The sequence below is a fragment of the Stegostoma tigrinum genome, chromosome 8, assembly GCF_030684315.1.
Source record: "Stegostoma tigrinum isolate sSteTig4 chromosome 8, sSteTig4.hap1, whole genome shotgun sequence".
Taxonomy (NCBI): Eukaryota; Metazoa; Chordata; class Chondrichthyes; order Orectolobiformes; family Stegostomatidae; genus Stegostoma; species Stegostoma tigrinum.
The window spans coordinates 9,517,822-9,542,074 of NC_081361.1; the positions used below are offsets into that span (position 1 = coordinate 9,517,822).

General features: G+C 47.0%; 1 protein-coding gene across 3 annotated transcripts in view; it reads left to right on the forward strand.

The window, feature by feature from the left end:
• Nucleotides 1-18,158: 18,158 nt before the first annotated feature.
• Nucleotides 18,159-24,253, forward strand: part of LOC125456174 (pre-B-cell leukemia transcription factor 1-like) — a 456,342-nt gene continuing 450,247 nt past the window's right edge. For all 3 annotated transcript variants that reach the window (XM_059648232.1, XM_048539004.2, XM_059648233.1), the window contains exons 1-2: nucleotides 18,159-19,090; nucleotides 19,301-19,374. In XM_059648232.1, coding sequence (XP_059504215.1) covers nucleotides 18,669-19,090; nucleotides 19,301-19,374 — 496 coding nt within the window. In that variant the 5' untranslated portion in view covers nucleotides 18,159-18,668. The remainder of the gene's footprint in view (nucleotides 19,091-19,300; nucleotides 19,375-24,253) is intronic.

The following is a 24,253-nucleotide window of genomic DNA, read 5'->3' on the forward strand; positions in this document are numbered from 1 at the left end:
GCCATTAACTGTAGCAGAATTGTACTCTAGTTCAATCTGCAACCTGAAGGCTCGGCATATCCCCCACTCAACCGTTACCATCAAGCCAGGGGATCAATGGAGAATGCAGGAGGTCATGCCAGGAGCAGCACCAGGAATACCTGAAGATGAGGTATCAACCTGGAGAAGCCACCAAACAGGACTACTTGCACACCAAACAGCAAAAGCAGCGAGTGATAGACAGAGCTGAGTGATCCCACAACCAACAGATCAGTTCTAAACTCTGCAGTCCTGTCACATCCAGTTGCGAATGGTGGTGGACAATTAAATAACTCACTGGAGGAGGAGGCTCCACAAATACGCCCATCCTCAATGATGGAATGGCCCAGCACATCAGTGCAAAAGATAAGGCTAAAGCATTCACAGCAATCTTCAGTCAGAAGTGCTGAGTGGATGATCCATCTCGGCTTCCTCCAGTGGTCCCCAGCATCACAAATACCAGTCTCCAGCCAATTCGGTTCACTCCATGTGATGTCAAGAAGCGGTTGGAGATACTGGATACTGTAAAGGCTATAGGCCCTGACAATATTCTGGCAATAGGATTAAAGACTTGTTCTCCAGAACTAGCCGCTCCCCTGAGCCAAGCCTTTCCAGTACAGTTACAACACTGGTATCTGCCTGCAAACATGGAAAATTCCCAAGTATGTTCTGTGCACAAAAAGCAGAACAAATCCAACCTGGCCAATTACTGCCCCATCAGCCTCCTCTCGATCATCAGTAAAGTGATGGAAGGTGTCAGTAACAGTGCTATCAAGCAGCACCTGCTCAGCAATAACCTGCTCAGTGACACCCAGTTTGGGTTCAGCCAGGGGAGGCGATGACCTATTGGTATTATTGCTGAGACTGCTAATCCAGAGACCCAGATAATGTCCTGGGGACCTCAGTTAAAGTCCCACCGTGGCCGATGGTGGAATTTGAATTCAATAAATATCAGGAATTAAGAGACTAATGATGACCGTGTATCCAATGCCAATTGTCAGTAAAACCCACCTGGTTCACTAATGCACTTTAGGGAAGGAAACTGTCATCCTTACCTGCTCTGGCCTACATGTGACTCCAGACGCACAGTAATGTGGTTGACTCTGAACAGCCCTCAGGGCAATGAGGGATGGACAATAAATGCTGCCTAACCAGTGACACCCTCTTCCCATAAATGAATAAGGGGGAAAAAACTCAGCTGCTGATCTCATTGCAGACTTGGTTCAAATGTAGACAAAAGAGCTAAATTCCAGAGGGGAGGTGAGAGTGACAGCCCTTGATATCAAGGTTGCATTTGACCTAGTGTGGCATCAAGGAGCCCTGGCAAAACCGGAATCAATGGGTATTGGGGGAAACTCTCTGTTGGTTGGGGTCATACCTGACACATAGGAAGATGGTCGTGGTTGTTGGAGGTCAGTCATCTCAGCTCCGGGACATCTTTGCAGGAGTTGCTCAGGGTAGTGTCCTCGGCCCAACCATCTTCAGCTGCTTCATCAATGACCTTCCCTCCATCATAAGGTCACGAATGGGGATGCTCGCTGATGATTACATAATGTTCAGCACTATTTGCGACTCTTCAGACACTGAAGCAGTCTGTGTTCACAAGAAACAAGATCTGGACAACATCCAGGTTTGGGATGACAAGTGGCAAGTGACATTCGTGCTACACAATTGCCATCTCCAACAAGAGACAATTGAATCACCGTCCCTTGACATTCAATGGTGTTACTATCACTGAAACCCCCACTATCAACATCTTGGGGGTTACCATTGACCGGAAGCTCAACTGGACTCACCACATAAACACAGTGACTACAAGAGCAGGCCAGAAGCTAGGAAAACCATGGTGAGTAACTCACCTCCTGACTCCTCAAACCTTCTCCGCCATCTACAAGACACAAGTCAGGAGTGTGATGGAACACTCCCCACTTGCCTGGATGAGTGCAACCCCAACAACGCTCAAGAAGCTTGAACCATCCAGGACAAAGAACCCTCTTGATTGGCACCAAATCCACAAGCATCCACTCCCTCCACCACCACCGCTCAGTAGCAGCAGTGTCTACTATCTACAAGATGCACTGCAGAAATTCACCAATGACCCTCAGACAGCACCTTCCAAACCCACGACCACTTCCATCTAGAAGGACAAAGACAGCAGATACATGGGAACACCACCCCCAGCAAGTTCCCCTCCAAGCCACTCACCACCCTGATTTGGAAATATATCACTGTTCCTTCATTGTCACTGGGTCAAAATCCTGGAATTCCCTCCCTAATAGCATTGTGGGTCAACCCACAGCAGGAGGACTGCAGCGGTTCAAGGAGGCAGCTCACCACCACCTTCTCCACGGGCAATAAACGCTGGCCCCAGCCAGCGATACTTACATCCCACAAATTAATAACAAAAATACACACACACACACACACACACACACACACACACACACACACACACATGCACATACACTCACACACAATACAGGTTTATTAATACATATACACACAGATCACTCACTTTCTCACAGGCACACAGATACACACTCACACACAGGTATGCTCTCACGTATACACATACACACAGAAACACACTGACACAGAGAGTCACACAAACAAACAGAGACACATTTACACACAGATACATGCTCACGCTCATACTGATACACACTCGTACCCAGATACACACTTATACACATAGACACACGCACACACACACGCACACAGGCATATAGATAACCCACTCACACTCGCAGATATGCACACACCTTCACTCTGGCACATGTGCATTCTCTCACACACAGACCACATAGACAAACACATTTACACAGACACTCTCACACACTTACGCACACATATGATGACATACAACCCCGGGGATACTCTGTAAATACTGACACACTCCAGGGGAATTCCTTGGCAAGCCTGATACGGTACTCTTGGAATCTCGCTGCTACACACTTCAAACAAAAATATCCAGTAAGGATCTACACATGCAACCCATCAATCCATGACTGGTTGCTGGGCAATCCCTGAAAACCACTGGAACAGACTTTCAGTCATTCCCTGACAAACACTGACACTTTGCTAGGGGAATCATCTGCAAACACTGCGACATGCCCATTGCCACCCTGGTGTGGCTTCCAAATGCTCGCAAATTGTCCATCAAACCCATCAATTCACAGCAACATTTAATCAACAGGATGCTTCCATCGAACAAATAAGACGCTGTCACACAATTGAACAATGTGGTTTATGAATTTTGGCGCCAGTGTGATGCCAGGCAGTGCCGTGATTGAGCAGAGTCAACCTGAGTATTTAAGCAAAGCTTGGCAGTTAACTGTAAGTTACCATTAACAAGTGCTTTCTCACAGGCGGCGCAGAAAAAGCTCATTGCCACAACGACAGTCACCACGATTCTATCACTCATGATTCGGAAGTGCAGAGTGGATGATTCCAACTAGGATTCGTCCCGACATCCAGCTTGATTTGTCCCACACCATGTTGAGAAACAGCTGAAGGCCCTGGACGTTGGGTCTTGCTGAAGAAGAATTGAAGAATTTAGTGGCGCCCTCACCAGAACAATTTGACAAGAAACACCAGGGGCGAGGAGGAAACAACAGAGCCATGAGCAGCAGGTACACTTTGATCGGTGGGGAGGTTACGAAGGTGAGTGCACTGGTTCATGATGACTGACAGTTAACTGCCAAGCTTTGATTCAATTCTCAAACAGGCACAGTGGACACTGCTTGGTCAGAGCGCTGCACTGAGAAATGAATAATAGCTTCCATCGATTGAAACAGGCGCTATCTGCAAAGGGCAGTTTCCTACATATCAACAGATGAGGTTTCCGATGCACACACAGCAAGCATGACTGATGATTCCTTGTCGGTGTAATTATTTGTTCACTCTGGATGACGTAATGAGAGCTTTCCAAATGCGTCTTCACATCTAATGTAGGACATTGTGTCGTGAGTTTGCCAAATGTGGAGGGGCTGGGTACGTTCGGTTCTTGCCCAAAGCTGAAAGGCTAATGTTGGTTAATGGAATTGGCTTGTGTAGGGAAATGTGGCCTCATTGCCTGGCATCACACTGGCACCAAAATTCATACACTGTATCACCCAACAGCATGTGACAACATCATGTTGGTCTGATGGAAGCATTCCTATTAGTGCTACTCAAACAGTGAAGCAGCTGGTTTCAACTTTTATTCAAAGCTTGGAGATACCGTAAACAGATCTGAGATGGACTGGGCACTTTTCAAGCCTCATACCTTAAAAATGCTAAGGCCTGGCAGATGGTATCAAACACTACATCCCACTTTGATTTTCCAAGACAACAAACAAGTTAGTGAGGCCAAGCCTGAGGGCCGACTAGATCACTCTCTGACATTTCACGGGAGTTTTTTGCTGGACAGGTTTATTTATTTATTTGTCACATGTACTAAGTATAGGAATAGATAGGTGTCGCGAAATATCCACACAGACGTTGTTCACTGGTGCCCACTTGGTTACAAAAATCAGAATTAAATGATTTTAACAGAGCGGCAAGATAAGCAGGAGAAAAAGAGAAAACCTGATTCCAGAGTCACATGTCCCATTTCTACAATGGAGCAGGCACTGGTCCAATCACTGTATCACTATCCCAACTCTCACCGTTACCGCCTCACCATCACTACCTCACTGTCCCACTCTCACCGTAACTGCCTCACTGTCCCACTCTCACTGTCACTGCCTCACTGTCCCACTCTCATTGTCATTCCCTCACTGTCCCACTCTCACTGTCACTGTCTTGTTGTCCCACTCTCACCGTCACTGCCTCACTGTCCCTGCTCTCACTGTCACTACCTCACTGTCCACACTCTCACCGTCACTGCCTCACCATCCCTGCTCTCACCGTCACTGCCTCACCGTCCCCACTCTCACTGTCACTGCCTCGCTGTCCCACTCTCACCATCACTGCCTCACTGTCCGCACTCTCACCGTCACCGCCTCGCCATCTCTGCTCTCACCGTCACTGCCTCACCGTCCCCACTCACTGTCACTGCCTCGCTGCCCCACTCTCACCATCACTGCATCACTGTCCACACTCTCATCATCGCTGCCTCACTGTCCACACTCTCACCATCGCTGCCTCACTGTCCACACTCTCACCGTCTCTGCCTCACTTTCCCACTCTCGCTATTACTGCCTCATTGTCCACACTCTCACCATCACTCCCTCACTGGCCACACTCTCACCGTCACTGCCTCGCTGTCCCCGCTCTCTCCATCACAGTCTCACTGTCCCCACTCTCACCGTCACTGTCTCACCATCCCACTCCCACTGTCACTGCCTCACTGTCCCCACTCTCACCGTAACTGCCTCACTGTACCTGCTCTCACCATCACAGTCTCACTGTCCCCACTCTCACCATCACTGCCTCATTATACCCGCTCCTACCGTTACTGTCTCACCATACCCGCTCTCACCGCTGAACCTGCCCATTCTTGATTCATCATCACTGCAGGACACTCTCCATACCTTCAGTTCTCGCCATGCAGCCCCGACTCCTTAGGCCGGGAGTTAATTGGGGCTGATGATAGAATTGCTGCAGAATGGATTGAGAAGAGGAACAAAAAGGAAAAGGAAATGGAACTGATGAACGGAGTGGAGCTCTGAATGGAGCTAATTCCCCAACAACCATTTCACCAGGGAGAGTTCTTTTGGAGCGGGAGCTGTTATGTTACTGCCCAGATCTCAGAATGATACTATACCTCAAGACTTCATAACATGTAATGCAGTAATACAAGGTCTCTATCTTACTCTCAATACATTTCTTCAGTTAGGGGAGGCGATGGCCTAGTAGTATTATTGCTGAGACAGTTAATGCAGAGACCCAGGTAATATACTGGGGACCTGGGTTCAAATCCCCTCATGACAGATGGTGGAATTTAAATTTAATAAATATCTGGAATTAAGAGTCTATTGATGACCGTGAATCCATTGTCGATTGTCAGAAAGACCCATCTGGTTCACTAATGTCCTTTAGGGAAGGAAACTGCCAGCCTTACTTGGTATGGCCTACATGTGACTCCAGACCCACAGCAATGTGGTTGACTCTTAACTTCCCTCTGGGCAATTACGGATGGACAATAAATGCTGCCTGGCCAGCGATGACCCTCATCCCCTGAAGGAATAAAGGAAGAAAAGTTGGTAATGGGTCTATATATCTCATTAGTCAGCAGTTAGTTTGTTAGCAAACAACCAGCTGGCCAGTTCTGAATGGAATACAACCATAATCTCAGCAGAGTAATAAAAGCGAGTTGGTGATGCTCAGAGAGGTGTCAGTGGTGTAGGGCTGGGTCAACAGACGTGCATATGGAAATATATTTATGTCACTGAGCTATAGCATGCAGACGGGAAATGGGAGGGAGCCGAGGATAAGTTCTTGGGGGAGATCAGAGAGAACATTGTGGAAGTGGGGTGGCACGGTGGCTCAGTAGTTAGCAGGCTAGTTGGATTAGCCATGGGAAAGGCAGGGTTACAGGGACAGGGTGGAATGCTCTTCAGAGGGTCAGTGTGGACTTGATGGGCAAAATGGCCTGCTTTCACATTGTAGGGATTCAATGAAAGAGATGCCATTGATTCTCAAAGAATGGAGCTGCTTCCTGTATAAGGAAGCTTCCAGTGAATTCTTTATCGGATTGTGGAGTGATTTCCATATCCTTACAGATTCTAGACTTGGAATCCCTCACGCAGAAACATCTCTACGTCCACCCTCGCAAACGTCTCTGTAATTAGGAAAACCCCTCGCAGTTCATCCTCTGCCTGTATCTACCTCTGCATCTCTTTTCTAGAGGAAGTAATCCTTACAGCTTTAACCTTCCAGTGCTGAGAACTTCTGAACAAATCTATTTCATGACTTCTCAAGTGGCCCCCATATCTTATTTAATTCAATGTGGAAATTGGAACTGTGATACCATGCCTTGATTCTCACCTCAGCATGTTGCTATACAATCTGAAAAAGTGTCTCCATTTTGGAGATAATAGGAACTGCAGATGCTGGAGAATCCGAGATAACAAGGTGTAGAGCTGGATGAACACAGCAGGCCAAGCAGCATCTTAGGAGCAGGAAAGCTGATGTTTCGGGCCCAGACCCTGATGAAGCGTCTAGGCCTGAAATGTCAGCTTTCTTGCTCCTAAGGTGTTGCTTGGCCTGCTGTGTTTATCCAGCTCTACACTTTGTTGTCTCTTTATTTTGGAATTCCCCTCCTTGGCATTTTTCTTACTTCCTCACCGACCTGCACTGCGACCTTTCCTGATATCTGTGTATATTCTCAGCTCCCACTGTCCCTCTGCTACACGTGGAGATAGGTTATGTCACGTTATTTGCTCATGAGCTCACAATCACTCTTAGCCATAAACACTGTCCTGCCCGTCTCCCAGAGAGACCAGAAGACTCCCAGTGATGCCACCACCAATGGTGGCAAACAGCTTTAAGGATGGGCCACGCTAAATTACCTGTACATGCAGATTACGTGGGTTAGCCACGGCGAGTGTGCAGTTACCGGGTGGGTAAAGCCAGGAGCGCCCACTGGATACCCCTGAGTGTGCCAATAAAAATAAATAAACTCTCTGGGTGTGGAAATCAAGACATCACAGTGGAAGGAAACTGACGGGGGAAAAAACTCCTTTCGGCTCATGGCAGAGTCAAACAACTACTTAATTACCAAAGTCAGCACCACTGGATACACCCATTTTAACAGCGACAACATTTCACAACCTATTTTTCAGAGAGAAGCCAAAGACAGAATCACAGCAGGCCAGGCAGCATCAGAGAAGCAGGAAAGTTGACATTTCAGAAGAAGGGTCCCGACCCAAAACGTCAACTCTCCTGATCCCCTGATGCTGCCTGGCCTGCTGTGCTCCTCCAGCTCCACGCTGTGTGCTATCTCAGACTCCAGCGTCTGCACTTCTTGCTACCTCAAAGACAGAATCACATTTTTATTACCTTTTATACCCATCTCTCATTCGTCAGCGGTCTGTACGCATGTTCGCCTTTCTCGCCTTTAAATTGTTAGTCATCTCACTTTTGTTTAACTCAAGAAAGCCTGCTTAATCAGCTGCTTCTGATTTGCTTTGATTTATTGTTGTCACATGTACCTGAGGACAGTAATAAAGTTTTGTTTTGTTATGCAGGTGGTACAGGCAGATCATAATGTACAAGTGCGTACAGATGGTTAGCGAGAGCGAGGCATACCAGGTTATGTCTGCACAGGAGGTGTACCAAGCAAGATCAACATCAGATTTGAGGTTAGAGAGGTCCACGTGGCAGTCTAATAACAGCAGGGAACATGCTGTTCTTGAACCTGTTGGTGCGTGTGTTCAAGCTTCTGTATCTTCTACCTGACTGGGGAAAGATATCCACTAAGGAAGTGATCCTTTCTAAATTAACCATGTTGTGGCCAACAGGATGGGGTCGGGGATATTGAATATAAAAAGGGACCGAGTTTATCCTTCCTCACTGGGGGTCTTACTAACTGAAGACCCTCAGTTCCCTCTGGATCAAGGAGAGTCCTGCTCATGGCATCAGGAAGTCACGAATATGTTGGCGGGACACAGCCAGAAAGATCGCTGTGAATGACTGGACACCCTGGCACATATTTGAGTGGGGAAAAGCACAGCAGGGTGTTTTTTTTAGAACAGTGCAAGTGTCCAGAGCTCTCTTTCTCTCTCTCTTTTCACCCTGTATGTAAAAAATGATGGATGTGGCAATGAGAAATGAGCTGATAAGAGGAGCAAGCATTTGGGGACTATCTAGCGACGGCAACATAATAAAGAGAGAGATTGAGGCAGACACAAGTAAGACAAATACTAAAGTAATAAATTGGAACAAAAGCTGATTTAAGGCAGATGGGAGTGGAAGCAGGGAAAGTAAACTGGAAACATGTACTGACAGGCTAAGAAACAGCGAGGGGATTTATCAATAGAGATCAGGAGAAATGGAGCTCACTGAACAACAAACTCAATAATGGAACGCCGAGGCTAAAGAAAGGGCAGAATTGAAAGCCTTACAGAAAATTTATAGACAAAATACAATGACAAACAGGAATATAGACAGGAATGGGACAAAAAGGTGAAATGCCGAGGCAAAGAGGAACTGCATAATTAAATGATCATGGACGTATTAAAACATAAGAAAGCATTCAGCCCTTTCTCTTCTCTTCAAGCTGAATGATGGTCACTGACTTTCACGTAGCAGGTCCACACTGATGGCTAAAGCACTGGACGTGCTCACTACTGCCTTCTACTGGCCGATCACAACACTCTCTAACTTATTCCCCCACTCCCTGTCAACCATCAGGAGAGATTTACGGCAAGATAATTGGCCGCGTTACAACTGCATCTCTCACGGCTAGCATGTAGTAAGAGAAAAACCCAGACTCATACAGGTATACAGTACGGAAACAGACCCCTCGGCCCAACTTGTCTGTGCCCAACTGGCTTTCCCAAACTCTGAACTGAAAGCGTTTTGCTCATATCCCTCCCAAGAACCTTTCTTACCTTGCCTCTTGTAAGGTATCCCACAGAGATAAGATTATTAAAGGAAAGATCATGAAAGAGTTAGGAGCTCTGAGAGGGGGCTTCATGACAGAACAGTGGTAGAGTTACTGAATATTACGCTGCGTCTGTATTTACCAGTGAGACTGTGTAGACGGGAGGTTTAAATAAGATTGCGTCCGTAAACTGGCACAAACCTACCTCCTCCATCTGCCTGACACAAGGGCTCAAGGCCGCTTTCACACACAACTCTCTTGCAAAAGTTGATTTGGCTGTGAACCTATTACAATCGTTCAATTCAATATGATTTCAGACACAACGCTGGGACAAAGGGTTTATCTAGCTAGCCAAATCTCTCTGGTGAAGCAGAGGAACAAAGGAGTAGCAGGAAGAGGCTCTGCTTCACCTTTCAATAAGATCACAGCTGATCTGGTTGTGGTCTTCACTTCAATTTCCTTTTTGACTTCTTCCACGCAGCCTCCCACCCCACCCAACCCCAAAGCCACCCCCCCCCCCCGCACTAGCCTGTATCTCCCATGTCGATGTGTAACCCTGCCTTGAATACATTCATGACCCAACTTCAAATACTCTCCGAGGTTGAGAATTCAAAAGACCTCAGCAGAAACTTGACAGCACGGTGGCTCAGTGGTTAGCACTGCTGTATCACAGGGCCAGGGACCCAGGTTTGATTCAGCCTTGGGTGACTGTCTGCGTGGTGTTTGCATGTTCTTCCCCTGTGTCTGCATGGGTTTCCTCCCACAGTCCAAAGGTGTGCTGGTTAGGGTGGATTGACTCGGCTAAATTGCCCCGTAGTGTTCAAGAGGTGTAGGGTTATAGGGGGATGGGTCTGTGTGGTATGCTCTGAGGGTCAGTGTGGACTTGTTGGGCTAAAGGGCCTGTTTCCACACTGTAGGGATTCTATCATCTAGAAAACTTATCTCCATTGTTTATTTTAACACAGTTTCTTTTTGTTCTACAATCACCCAAATCCTCTCACCATTGACCCTGGAAGCTACAGTCCAGGGACCTATCAATTATTCCCACCACTGACTTCCTTCATCCACTATTTCTTTTCTGCATCCTGTTCGATTTTATGGTTCAGGGTCAACACAGTGTGGAGTTGGATGAAGACGGCAGGCTAGGCAGCATCAGAGGAGCAGTAAAGTTGACATTTCAGGCCCAGAGCCTTCCTCAGAAATGGGGAAGGGGAAGGGAGCTCTGAAGTAAATAGAGAGAGGAGAGGTGGGGCTGGGGAAGGTAGGTGGGATGGTGATAGGTGAGTGCAGGTAGGCAGTGGAGGGGATTGGTCAGTACGGTGGGAGGGCTGGATAGTTGGGAGAGGAGACAGACAGGTTGTGTCAGGTCAAGGAGGCAGGAGGGAGGAGGAGTGAGGCTGGGAGAAGGTAGGTGGGATGGCGATAGGTGGATGCGGAGATTGGTCAATGGGAAGGGTGGGGTGGATAGGTGAGACAGGTTGTGCCAGAGGTGAGAGGGAGGGCTGGACAAGGGATGAGGAGATTTTGAAACTGGTGATGCAGGAGATTGGGCCTGACCTGTTGTGTCCCTCCAGCTCCACACTGCATTGAATCTGACTCCAGAATCTGTAGTTCTTGCTATCCCCTAGCTCTAAGCCAGGATCATTTCTCATGATTGTACCCATTGTTCTCATCCTTTACTAGCAGAACTACCCGACCTATTTTTCTCTTTCTTCTGCTCCTCGGGAAGTGGCAAATCCTGTTGAAGATCGGGTCCCACCTTGGTCACCTTGTAACCATGTGCCTGTAATGGTTATCATATCTTGCTTAGTTCAGCTACCTTGTTACAAATGCTGTGTGCATCTTAATAAAGAGCTCTCAATTCTGCTGTTTTAAAACCATTTTCCCCAACTCTGAGCTTATTTACTGGTGTATGCTTATGTTTTGTTTATCTGTTCCATTCTGGTCTCTTACAGCCTCTTCACCCTGTGCTTGTGTAGCAGTCTAGAGATTATTGCCTTTGTGGTTCTGCTTCTTAATTAACCCTCTTGCTGCTCATAACAACACACCCCACTCCATCAGGAGAATGTCCAGCCAATCACATTGGTACTCACTTGACTTGTGGAAACTCTTTTTCGCCCACTCTCTCATCCATCCAGGAGGAAATGTGCTGACCCCTGCTGGTCAGAACCATTGGTCTCACACTATTGATTCTCCCTTGAGCGTACTATCCCTGGCTGCCGCTATAGTTCCTTTATGTCTGCCGTGTAAGTCCGTAAAGTGTGGAAGTAGGCCATTTGGTCCAGAGACGCCACACCAAACTTCTGAAGAGCATCCTGTCCAATCCCACCACCACCACCCCATCCCCAAACCCCCACATTTCCCATGGCTAACCCACCCAACCTGCACACTATAGGCAATTTAGCATGGCCAGTCTATCCTAGCCTGCACGTCTTTGGATTGTGGGAGGAAACCGGAGCACCCAGAGGAAACCCACGCAGACACGGGGAGAACATGCAAACTCCACACAGACAGCCACCCTTGGGTGGAATTGAGCCCAGGTCACTGGAGTTGTGAGGCAGCAGCACTAACCACTGAGTCACTGTGCTGGACTTTCTGGCTCTATTATGGAGTGCCACTCTTCTGCCTTTTTCCCCATTATCCTACACACCACAACTATCCAGGGAATCATCTGATGCCCCTAATGTATTTGCCTCCCACAAAACTTTCAGGCTGTTCATTCCAAACCCTAATCACTCTCACAGCACTCTTGTCTCTGCTGCACATCTCTTTGAAACCTGTGATGCCCACATCCTGAGAAAGTATAACAATTACCAATGGCTGCGGAGATGCCTATTGCTTGCAAATATTTGGACTTTGAGCAAAGCATGTTGTTCCTACAGCAATTGGTACAGTGTTTTGTTAATCAATTGAATTTGAGCTCTACCAGCTGCTGTGCTGGGATTTGAACCTGTGTCCTTGTAGCATTATCCTGTGTTTCCAGCTTACTAACATTACCCTAGGCCTCCAAGCCCGCACTGTGTCACCTTAAGCACTGCAGATAGTTGCACGCACGCCCAGAATCAGCAACGAATTCCAATACGTTCCCAGGGAATCTCTGCTAAACATACGGGCCCCTCAAATTGTGGCGCACTTCCAGAAAATCAAATCCTGACATTATCCCAGGGAAGCCCACAAGAATACAGAGACATTCCAGGAGGCATTGTTGAAATGATTAATGCTGGACTGAATACTGTGAAATGCCATATCAGGGATGCTGGCAATTCCTGGAACAATTGAGTCACACAGCATGCAAACAGGCCCTTCGGCCCACCAAGTCTGTGCTGACCACCACGTCATCACATAGTTTGGTATGGCATACAACCCATTGTTAGCCATTAACAGTTCCCATTAGTAGTTGCTCACCCTCCCAGCCTGATCATTATCCTTTCCATTGTCTGTCCAACTACTCTTCTCTCTCTTTGGGCTCTATCCTCCACCCAATGCTTATTCCTTACTCCCTACCCCTGCCCCACCTTGCACAGAAAAACTGACATTTTCCCAGTTACCATCAGTCCTGAGGAAGTGTCACTGGAATTGAAACATCAACTCTGACTTCTCTCCACAGATGCTGCCAGACCTGCTGAGCTTTTCCAGCAATTTCTGATTTTGTTCCATATTTCTACCACTTTTTGGGCAAAACAAATTTTCCTCAGATCTCCTGTAAAGCACTTAAACTTAAGCTCTCTGGTCTCATGCTCATCTGCCATGGGGAAGAGATTCGCACAATCTACAGTCTATGCCTCTTATAATTTTATATACCTCAATCAGATTCCTCCCTCAGCCTCCTGTGTTCCAGGGCAAACAAACCCAGCCTTTCCAGTCTCTCCTCACAGCTGAAACTTTTCATCCTAGGCAATATCCTAGTGAATCTCCTTTGCACCTTCTCCAGTGCAGTTACATTGTTCCAATAGTTGGGCTGTCAGGAATGTGCACATTATTCCATTTGTGGCCTAACCTGTGTTTTACAAAGTTGCAACAAGACTGACTTCCTCTGATTTTCTATGCACCAGCTAATGAAAGCAAGCATCCCGTATGCTGCCTTCCCTACCCTGTCTCCCTGTGCTGACACCTTGTAAGATCAATGGACTGATATACTAAGGTCCTTTCATTCCTCAGTACTCCTTAGGGACCTACCATTCAAGTGTATATCCTTCCCTTACTCCCAAAGTTCATCACCAACTACTTAACAGAATTAAACTCCATTTGCTGTTGCTCGGCCCAATTTACCAGCCGAACAATATCAGACTGTAGCCTGAGACTGTCCTCTCCGGTATCATCAACACCACAAATTTTCATGTCATCTGCAAACTTATTAATCATGCCCTCTATATTCACATCCAGATTGTTAGTGTGTGAAACAAACATCAAGGTTTCTAGCACTGCGCCGTACGGCACTGATCACAGGCTTCCATTGACAAAAACAACCCTCCACCATCACCCTTTACCTCCTGTTTGGAAAACAGTTTTGGATCCAGTTTGCCGACCTTTCGGATCAGCATTCCACGTGGTGACTGCACTACCCTAGTCAATGTATTTAGTCACCTTTTACAAACAATCGACGTTAATGAGACAGGATTCCCCTCTAACAAATCCATGTTGACTGTTCCTGATCACTCCTTACCTTTCCAAGTCTTGATGAATCCTGCCCTGCAGGATATTTCCCAATAATTTCCCTATCCACTGACATCAGATGAACCAGTATGCAGTTAAGAAAATCGTTTGCAAAGACTGACAGAAGTCACCAGAATTTGCTGAAAGAGTTGAAATACTCCCGTTACATTCACTGCAAAAAATGCCCCTGAAATCACTCCCAGAAAACCCTCATATCGGACAATATTCCTAGGAAGTACATATCCAGCTCCTCTGCCATTTCCTGGTTCCCCACTATTATTTCCCCAGCCTCATTTTCTTAGGGACTTATACTCACTTGGGCCTCTCTTTCCCTTTAGTAGACTTAAAGAAGCTCCTACTGTCATTTTTAAACAAAGAAAATTTGTAAGTTACCCCGCTGTTTATTTTCTCCCTTTTTTTGGAAATCTTTTGCTGGCTTTTAAAACTTTCCTGATCCTTCAGCCAACAATGAACCTTGGCCACATTTTCTGCCTTTCTTTTTATATTTGGTTCAATACTTAATTTCCCTGGTTAACCATCTCCCTCACTGGGACATATTTTCATTGTGAGTCATGAACTCTTCTCTTAAACATCTGTTGTTCATCAAGCTGACTTCTCTGAAAACTATCTTTTCCCACTTGAGTCCAGCTGACTCTGATCATTCCTGTGTCATCATCATAATTTAAGTTTAGCTCTGTTGTTTCTGACCTGGGTTTCTTACTCTCAAGCTGAATGTAAAATTCTATCATGTCATGGGCACTTTTTCATAGGGGATCTCTGACATCATTTATTAGATTAGATTGGATTAGATTCCCTACAGTGTGGAAACAGGCCCTTCGGCCCAACAGGTCCACACTGCCCCTTGAAGCATCCCACCCAGACCCATCCCCCTATAACCCACACACCTCTGAACACTACAGGCAATTTAGCATGGCCAGTCCACCTAGCCTGCACATCTTTTGGACTGTGGGAGGAAACCAGAGCACCTGGAGGAAACCCACGCAGCCACGGGGAGAACGTGCAAACTCCACACAGACAGTTACCCAAGGCTGGAATCGAACCTGGGTCCCTGGCGCTGTGAGGCTGCAGTGCTAACCACTGAGCCACCGTGCCACTCTTAAACCTGCATTGTAATGTATTACTCGATCCAAAACAGCCTGATTCCTGGTTAGATCCACAAAATTCTTCCTTGTGGCTACCTCTGAAAATTTGATTTTTCCATTCATCATGAAGATTAAAGATTTTTCTTGCAATGGAGATACTGCTAGGATGCTACAGACCACTTCTACTTGTGTCTTCTTCCACTTGTTATTTCTTACCTACGCATATATGGATTCTAAATCTTTTGATCCAAGATCATTTCATGCTATCGCACTTATTCTATCTCTTACTAACAGAGCTAACTCACCACCCCTTCTCTCCTGCCTGTCCTTACAAAAAGTATCACATTCCTGAATATTTAGTTCCCAGCTTTGATCTCTTTGTAGCCCATGTCTCCCTAATGGCTGATCCCAGGTTTGGAAGGACTATCTTATGAGAAGAGATTGAGTACCTGTACTCATGGAGTTTAGGAGAATGAGAGGCAATCTATTGAAACATACAAGATTCTTAGGGGAATTGACAGGGTAGAAGTGGAGAAGTTGTTTCCCTGTTGTGGGAGAGTCTAAGACCAGACAGCGTCATCTCAGAATAAAGGGTCACCCATTTAAGGAAGAGACAAGGAGGAATTCCTTTTCTCAGAGGGGAGTGAAGTCTGTGCAATTCTTTCCCACAGAGGGCTGTCGAGGCTGGGTCACTAAGTATACTCAAGGCTGAGAGACACAGACTTATAATCAGGAAGGGAATTAAAGACTATGGGCAAAAGGCAGGAAAGTGGAGTTGAGGATAATTGGATCATCCATGATCTCATTGAATAGTGGACCAGGCTCGACGGGCTGAATGGCCCACTGCTGCTTCATCTGGTAAGCCCTCTTTCAATGTGGACACACTCATTGTTATTAATGTCACAATCATGAGGAATTCCTTGCAAGTCCTGAGCTGTCCCCAAACAGACTCGATGCGAGGCTCTTTCGAGATGCTGACACACAGTCAGGAATCCCCTGTGAAAGTTGACAAACTGCTCTGTATTTCCCAATTGGTTCCCAACAGGCTGCAGGGAATAGCCTGCATGTTCCCCCCGCAAGGCATTGCCAATGCTCATGCACTCCCAGGAATTCCCTTGCAGGGACGATCCCACATCACCTTGGGAATGCAGCCCGATAAGTGTCACACTCTCAGGGGATTCTTGAGACTCCAGGGCATTTCCATGGAAATGCTAATATACCCCCAGGGAAGGAGATGGGAATATTGGCAGACTTCCAGGGAATCACTTGCTCTGACTGACACACTCAGTGCCTAGACAATACCTACAGACTCTTAAGGGAACATTAAACTGCACAACTTTACCAAAGACTCCCTCCTGACACACAGCCTGGAAATTAATCGACGTTCCATGGAATTGCTGCCAAGGACAACAGCAACTTGGATAACTGCAGCGTCGTTGACGGAGCAGAAAACCTGCCAATGTGCTTCATACGAGCAATATTAAGAGAAGGACAATCTCTGTGCAATGAGTGAAAGGTCTAATTGGTCAGATCACTGGGAACGTTGGCTGCAAACGTTGGCCTTTTTTAAATGGGTGTCATCGGTGAGGAAAGTGAGGCAGAGAGAGGGTCGGGGAGAGGGAATTTCACATCTCGGGCCCCCAAGGCACTGTTGCCAATCTTGGACCGTTGATGATCAAGAATGTAAAAGGAGTCAGAACGTATGGGGTGGGTGGGTAGGTAACTTGGAGGGTTGTGTAGTTGGGGTAAGGGGAGGGATGATTGGGGAGGGTTGCAGAGGTAGGAGGGAGGGGTGGTGGAAGGGGAAGGGCTTGGTGGGGGTTGCCCATGGAGAGATCTGAAACCTGGGATGAAAGTCCCGATATCAAGAGGCTGCCAACACATATCAACGAGTGCAGAAATGGTGGACCTAAGAGGTGAGTGCTGGGGTACAGTTGGCAGAATGGTTAACAAAGGGTTGGGTTTTGGGGTGTGCGCAGTGGGGTGGGGTGCTGCAGCAAGGGGTGCCTTGGGGACAGTGGAGTTCAGAGACAGCAGCAGAATTGGCAAGGACTTTGTTAGCCGACTAGCTAAGGCACAGCTGGGGACGGGCGATGCTTGGGGCTGAGGAGAGGGGGAAGACACTGGGTTTCCCTGTGTGAGGGGATGCTATGCAAATACAAGTCGTTGAGTCAATGGTTGAATCACACCGCACAGAAACAAACCCTTCGGTCCAACCAATCCATGCTGACCATAATCCCAAACTAAAACAGTGCCAAGATAATAAAATGTGAGGCTGGATGAACACAGCAGGCCAAGCAGCATCTCAGGAGCACAAGATGCTGCTTGGCCTGCTGTGTTCATCCAGCCTCACATTTTATTATCTTGGAATTCTCCAGCATCTGCAATTCCCATTATCTCTAAACCAGTGCCACCTGCCCGCGCTTGGCCCATACTCCTCCAAACACTTCATTCACACCACTTCCCTCTCCCAGAAATTTAACTCTCCACCCACCACTCGCCTCATCTTTCACCCTCAGAATATCCCACAATACTTGGAAAACCAACACCACACCTCTGCATGGTGCTAACCTCGCTGCCCCCAAACCCCCCCTTCCAGAGGTTTGGGGATTACCTCCAGTAGGGGGTGGAGGAGAGATGGTTTAAAGCCAGAAGAGGTGCTGCTTTGCAAGGAATGATGCAATCCCCCCTAACTTCAGAGCTGTCTCAAGCTCCCTCTGAGGTCAGAGTGGGCGGACCCTCTACTGTGCTGTCAATCAGGGGGAAGGTGGGGGCGGGGCGAGTAGGGGGTCGGTATTGTTGTGTTAGTTTTGGGGGGTGGGGGCTTGGAGAGAAAGAGGAGGAAAGGTTGATCAGTTTTAAAGAGAGCGAGCAAGCAACCAAGCAAGAATCAACAATAACAAAAGGCTAGCAAGCATCTGCAAGGAAGGGCCAGGGCTGGAGCTGAGGAGCTGAGAAGGAGGAAAAGATAACAGAAGACAGACTGACAGACAGAAAATATCAGAAGTACCTTGTTAGAACCAGCAACCTAAAGATAGAGAGAGAGAGAGAGAGCTACTTCTACATAACTGTTCATTTCAACCCCAGCTGCTGCTCTCATCTCAGGACTCTGTGCTCATTGCCACAGCTCTTGTTGCGATTTTATTTATTTATTTTTAAATGCATCTTTTGTTTTAAGAAAGAAAAAGAAGAGGGGGAGAAAGTCTTCTAATTATTCCAAGGATCAATGCCAAAAAGAAGCGGAGAAGTGTATTTTTCCTGAGCTTGCACTGGAGGTAGGAATGGGAGAGATATACACACAGAAGATTTGGACTGTGAACTGAAGGCTTGCTTTGTATTTTTTGGGGGGGGGCGGTAGTTATATGTGTGGAGGAAGGGGGAATTTGAACTCCCCCCCCGACCACCCGCCCCTCACCGTTTCAATTTTTGACCAAGAGGTGAAAGTGACAAGGAGAGAAATTCTTGGATGCTCAGCGCTGGAGGACAAAGCTGGTTTCTTTCCCGGGTGCGAGCAGACAGAGCAAAGAACACACACAGAGGGAGAGGGAGAGAGAAAGAAAAATAAAACAAGATTTTTAAAAAAAATTGGTGCGTGTGGAGAGGCAGAGATGGAAGAGCAGTCGAGATTCCGCCATCCCCACCCGGGGGTCACCATCCCTGGCCTGACTAGTCACATCCAGCCGGAGAGCGGGGGAGAGGCCGAAGGGAGGAAACAGGACATTGGAGATATACTACAGCAGATCATGACCATTACTGACCAGAGCCTGGATGAGGCTCAGGCGCGGTGAGTTCAGGAAGAAAGCAGCACCCCTGTGTGTGTGTGTGTGTGTGTGTGTGTGAGAGAGAGATACATAATCAGTGCAGTTTTACCAATATATGCTAACCTCCCCCCCACCCCCCACCCCCTCTACCTTCCTAATCCATGCACTCCAGAGAATCATTTCAGTGTCTCTGAATGATTAGGATTTCATTTGCATTTTCTTTTTGTTTGCAGGAAACACGCGCTGAATTGTCACAGGATGAAGCCGGCTCTCTTCAGCGTGCTTTGTGAGATTAAGGAGAAAACAGGTCAGGGAAGTGTGTTTTTTTTAAACATTCCTACTTCCAGTAGCTGGTTTGTTTGCCTATGCAAACGGTGCTATTCTTGTTGGCTCTCTCTTGTGTGTCCAGGCAAGCCAGGCTGTGGAGATATCACTGAGTAAAGCTGTGTGTGAGAGGACACCTCGGTGACTTCTTCCCTGTTGTGGAAGTGGTGGTGATGTGTGTGTTTGTTTGGGGGCAGAGATACTTTAGCTTGTGAAAGGTGGGGGGGGGGGTGTTGTGAAGAAAAACTTAAGTTTCTGACTGCAAACAAAACCAAAACATCGAGAGACAGGTGGTGAAAAGGGGAGCTTTTGAGACGGAGAGCTGGCTGGAGTTAATTTTAAATGCAACGTTTGAGGCAGAAATGTATTTGCAGAATGATTGTGTTTCCAAACTTTAGAGGGCTTTCTTTTATTTTCAGAAAGGAAGTTGTAGTCGCGCCCTGGTCTTGTTGTTTCTGGATTGATAGCTCCTACTGCAGCCAGCAAAGTGCTGTTCAGAGGTAGTTCCAGTGTTTCAGAATCCAGAGTGCATTTCCTTTAAATGATACATTACATGTGTTAGATCACACCACCTCCCCCAACCCCCAAACGCCTTCGGAAACTGGATTCGCTCCCCGTCTGTCTGGGAACATGTTGCCTGAAGTGGATTTGATCTTAGCCTCAAATGTCTTTTTATTAAAAAAGGAAGAGAGAGAGAGAGAGAGAGAGAGAGAGAGAGAAATGGCCAGAAGGGGGAGGCAAGTCGATTCAATTCAGTGTTTCCAGGTTTGTTGTTTCAAGGTGAGGGCAAGGGGCGAGGGAGGCGACAGAATTTGCCCCTGGGCTGGTAAAAGTGATTGTGGGTTTTGCTAGGGTGTTTGCTCTGTGTGTGTGTGTGTGTGTGTGTGTGTGTGTGTGTGTGTGTGTGTATACACTCTGTGCACATGGCTCTCACATATGAGTAAATGTGTAAATCCTATGACACATTTATCATGGGTCATTGTGCGGCACATAACAGGGTTCAGTAAGGATTTATGAGAATGTTGTTGGGGTTGGAGGCTTTGAGCTATAGGGAGAGGCTGATTAGCCTGGGGCTATCTTCCCTGGAGTGTTGGAGGCCCAGGGGTGCCTTATAAAGGTTTATAAAATCATGAGGGGCATAGATAAAGTGAAGAGGCAAGGACCTTTTCTCAGGGTGGGGGAGTCCAAAACTAGAGGGTATAGGCTTAAGATGAGAGGGGAAAGATATAAAAGGGACTTGAGGGACAACTTTTTCAGACGGAGGGTGGTGTGTGCATGGAATGTGCTGCCGGAGGAAGTGGTGGAGGCTGGTACAATTACACATTTAAAAGGCATCTGGATGGGTATATGAATAGGAAGGGTTTAGAGGGATATGGGCCAAATGCTGGCAAATGGGACTAGAGTAATTTAGGATATCTGGTCAGCATGGATGAGTTGGACATTTTTGTATTCATTCACGGGATGAAGGCATTGCTGGCTGGACCTGTATTTATTGCCCATCTCTAATTACCCAGAGGGCAGTTAAGGGTCAACCACATTGCTGTGGGAAAACAAGGTGTAGAGCTGGATTAACACAGCAGGCCAAGCAGCATCATAGGAGTAGGAAAGCTGATGTTTCGGGCCTAGATCCTTCCTCATTGGAGTCACATGTAGGCCAGACTAGATAAGGAGGGCAGCTTCCTTCCCTAAAGGACATTAGTGAACTGAATGCGTTTTTCCTGACAATCGACAATGGTTTCATGGTCATTGTTAGACTGTACATTCCTGACTGAAGGATCTGTTTCCTTGCTGCATATCTCCATGACTCTATAACTCCATGAAATAATGAGGAGAGAATGATCAACCCTGAAAATCGTAGCATGGAGATGCTGAACTGTATCTCATTTTGTAATGTCAGCCCAGTGTGCTTATCCAAACATAGCGATGATTTAAACTGCAGGCATATAATCCTTGGAAAATCTCTCTCTCTTCCCCCCCCCACCACCCCCTTCTCTCTCTATCTTTATCTGTCTCTATACATCTATTTCTATTCGTCTCTATCACTACCATGAAATCTAATGGCCCCCCCACACTCTGTCTCTCTCTGTCTGTCTCTATCTCTCCATCCCCTCTCTCTCTTTCTGTCACCCTCTCTGTCTCCCTGTCTCTGTCAATCCCTCGATAGCTCTTTTCCTCTATTATCTCCAATTTCTATCTCCCTCTATCAGTCTATTTCTCTGTCTGTCTTCCTTTATGCCTCTATATCTCTTGCCCTCTCTCAAACTCGTTATCTCTCCATTGCTATCTTACCCTTTCTCTCACTCTCTCTCGCTCAACATAATTTCAAAGGAGTATCTCCCAAGAAGCTGTGGTGTTTGCTGATTCATGAATAATTCAGTTACTCTTAGCCCATCCCTTTTTCGTGAATCACTTGCCATTGTAGAACTGTGGGGAAGTGGAGTGGATGTTGGGGGGGGCGGTGGAGGGTGTGGGAGAAGAACTTGCCTCATAACAATTTCCCCAGCGCAGAGATCAAAGCAGAACCCGCAGACACAGCACAGAGCAGGTAGGTCAGCGTTTCCAGCTGGGAACAGCAGGTGAGTGCCTGTATTTTGAGGGAACTCTCCTGTTTTGCCCCACCCCACCCCATCCGACCCCTCACTGCCTAAGTGGCTTACCTGTTGCCAGCTCGAAGAGGACCAGCTCTATAGGTTAGGTGTCAGCTCTCTGCTTGTCTTTCAATGTGGACCTGCCACTCGAACCAGTATTTCTCCATTTAGTTTTTTTCACCTAACATTTGAGTCACCTTGCTAGCACAGAACGTTGTGTTTCCCAAAATAGTGCTCACCACAAACTCCTTTATCACTCTTTTCTCTCTCTCTCTGTCCCTTATATCTTTATTATAGCATTTTATCTCTTATCACATTATTTCCTTTTCAATTGCAGAGGGATCTTGGCATGAGGTCCTTTCAGCATGACCACAGGTGATCTTTAGTTGTTTCCTTGTGATGAGTGGTAGACCAAAGTGTGCGGTGGACACTGGAAGTCTTCAGAGGGGTATAGATAGGTTAAGTGTGTGGGCAAGGATCTGGCAGATGGAGTACGATGTTGGTAAAAGTGACGTCATCCATTTTGGTAAACATTACAGTAAAATGGACGATTATTTAAAAGGTGAAAAATTGCAGCGTGCTTTTGTGCAGCGGGACCTGCGTATCCTTGTGTATGAATCACAAAAAGTTGGTTTGCTGGTGCAGCAGGCCATTTGAAAAGGCAAATGGAATGTTGTCCTTCATTACTGGAGGGATGGAGTTTAAAAACAGGGAGATTATGTTACATCTGTATTGGGTGCTGGTGAGATCACACTTGAAGTACTGTGTACAGTTTTGTCATCTTTATTTGGGGGAAAGGCTGTACTGGCACTGGAGCGGGCAGGGCAGAGGAGGTTCATTTGGCTGATTCTGGAGTTGAGAGGGTTGGCTTCTGAGGAGAGATTGAGTAGACTGGGACAATAATTGCAATTTAGAAGAATTGGAGGGGACCTTATTGAAGCGTATGAAATAATGAAGGGAATAGATAAGATAGAAGCAGGGAGGCTGTTTCTACTGGCGGGTGAAACTAGAACCAAGGGGTGTTGTGTCAAAATAAGGGGGAGCAGGCTTAGCACTGAGATGAGGAGGAATTTCTTCACCCAAAGAGTTGTGAATCTGTGGAACTCCCTGCCCAGTGAAGCAGTTGAGGCTACTTTGTTTGATTTTTTTAAGGCAAAGATGAATTTTTAAACAGTAAAGGAATTAAAGGTAATGGTAGCGGGTGGGTAACTGGAGCTTAGTCCATGAAAAGATGAGCCATGATCAAATTGAGTGGCGGAGCAGGCTTGATGGGCCGGATGACCTTATCCTGCTCCTATTTCTTGTGTTCTTATGAGGCCTGTTGCCATGTACCGGGGAGGGGAGAGATGAGCGTTGTTGGGTGATGCTGGGTCACTGGGTGGGGGTAAACTGTGGGATAACACTTTGCTTTCCATGGCAATCCAAAGCACTCTGGGAGGGATTGGGCAGGAAAAATCAGCCCCGCCCCGAGGAGTAAAACTAGCCAGGCTCTCACTTCAAGGGCCATATGGCTCACTTGCGATTGGTAAACGACGGGGCACTTCGTTGGGTTTGCTGCTTTGTGTCCCTGTGTGCTGATCTGCCTCTCATCATTGAACAGAATAGCAGAGGAGCTCTCAACAGACTGTCCACATCAACCTGCTCCACTGACCTGGTACTGACCTGCAGGCCTGGGACCATCACCAGGTCAATTCAGGGGAAGGAAAGGGCTGTTCCAAAGGAGGCAGTTGAGTAGCTTGGGGCTGGAATTCAGAGGAGTGAGGTGGGGAAAGGTGGGGTGAGGTCTGACTGAGTGTACAAAATGCGAAAGGGTATTGAAAAGGTGGATGTTAAATAGATCTTCCCTCCACCCCACCACCATGCCCCCTTCACGGGACGGTCTGGAACAAGAGGGTACAGAGACAGACTGAGAGGAGGGAGGTTCCAAACCAAGGTGAGGAGAAACTGCTTCTCTCCGAGGGGTGTGAATCTGTGCAACTCGCTGCCCCCAGAGCGCAGTGGAGGCCGAATCAATCCACAGGTTCAAGAACGAAATGGATGTGTTTCTGATGAGGAGCTGGGGAAAGGGGAGCAGGCAGGCGAGTGGAGTTGAAATCAGGGTAAGAACAGCCATGATCATGTTAGATGGGGAATTGGGGTCACAGGGCTGAATGGTCTACTCCCGCTCCTAATCCCTATGCTTCTGTCACACATTCCTTCCCAGCACCTAAATCACCATTAATTTTTTTTGCCTTTTTTTTAAGAAAAGCCAGTAACCAACACCAGTACAAAATA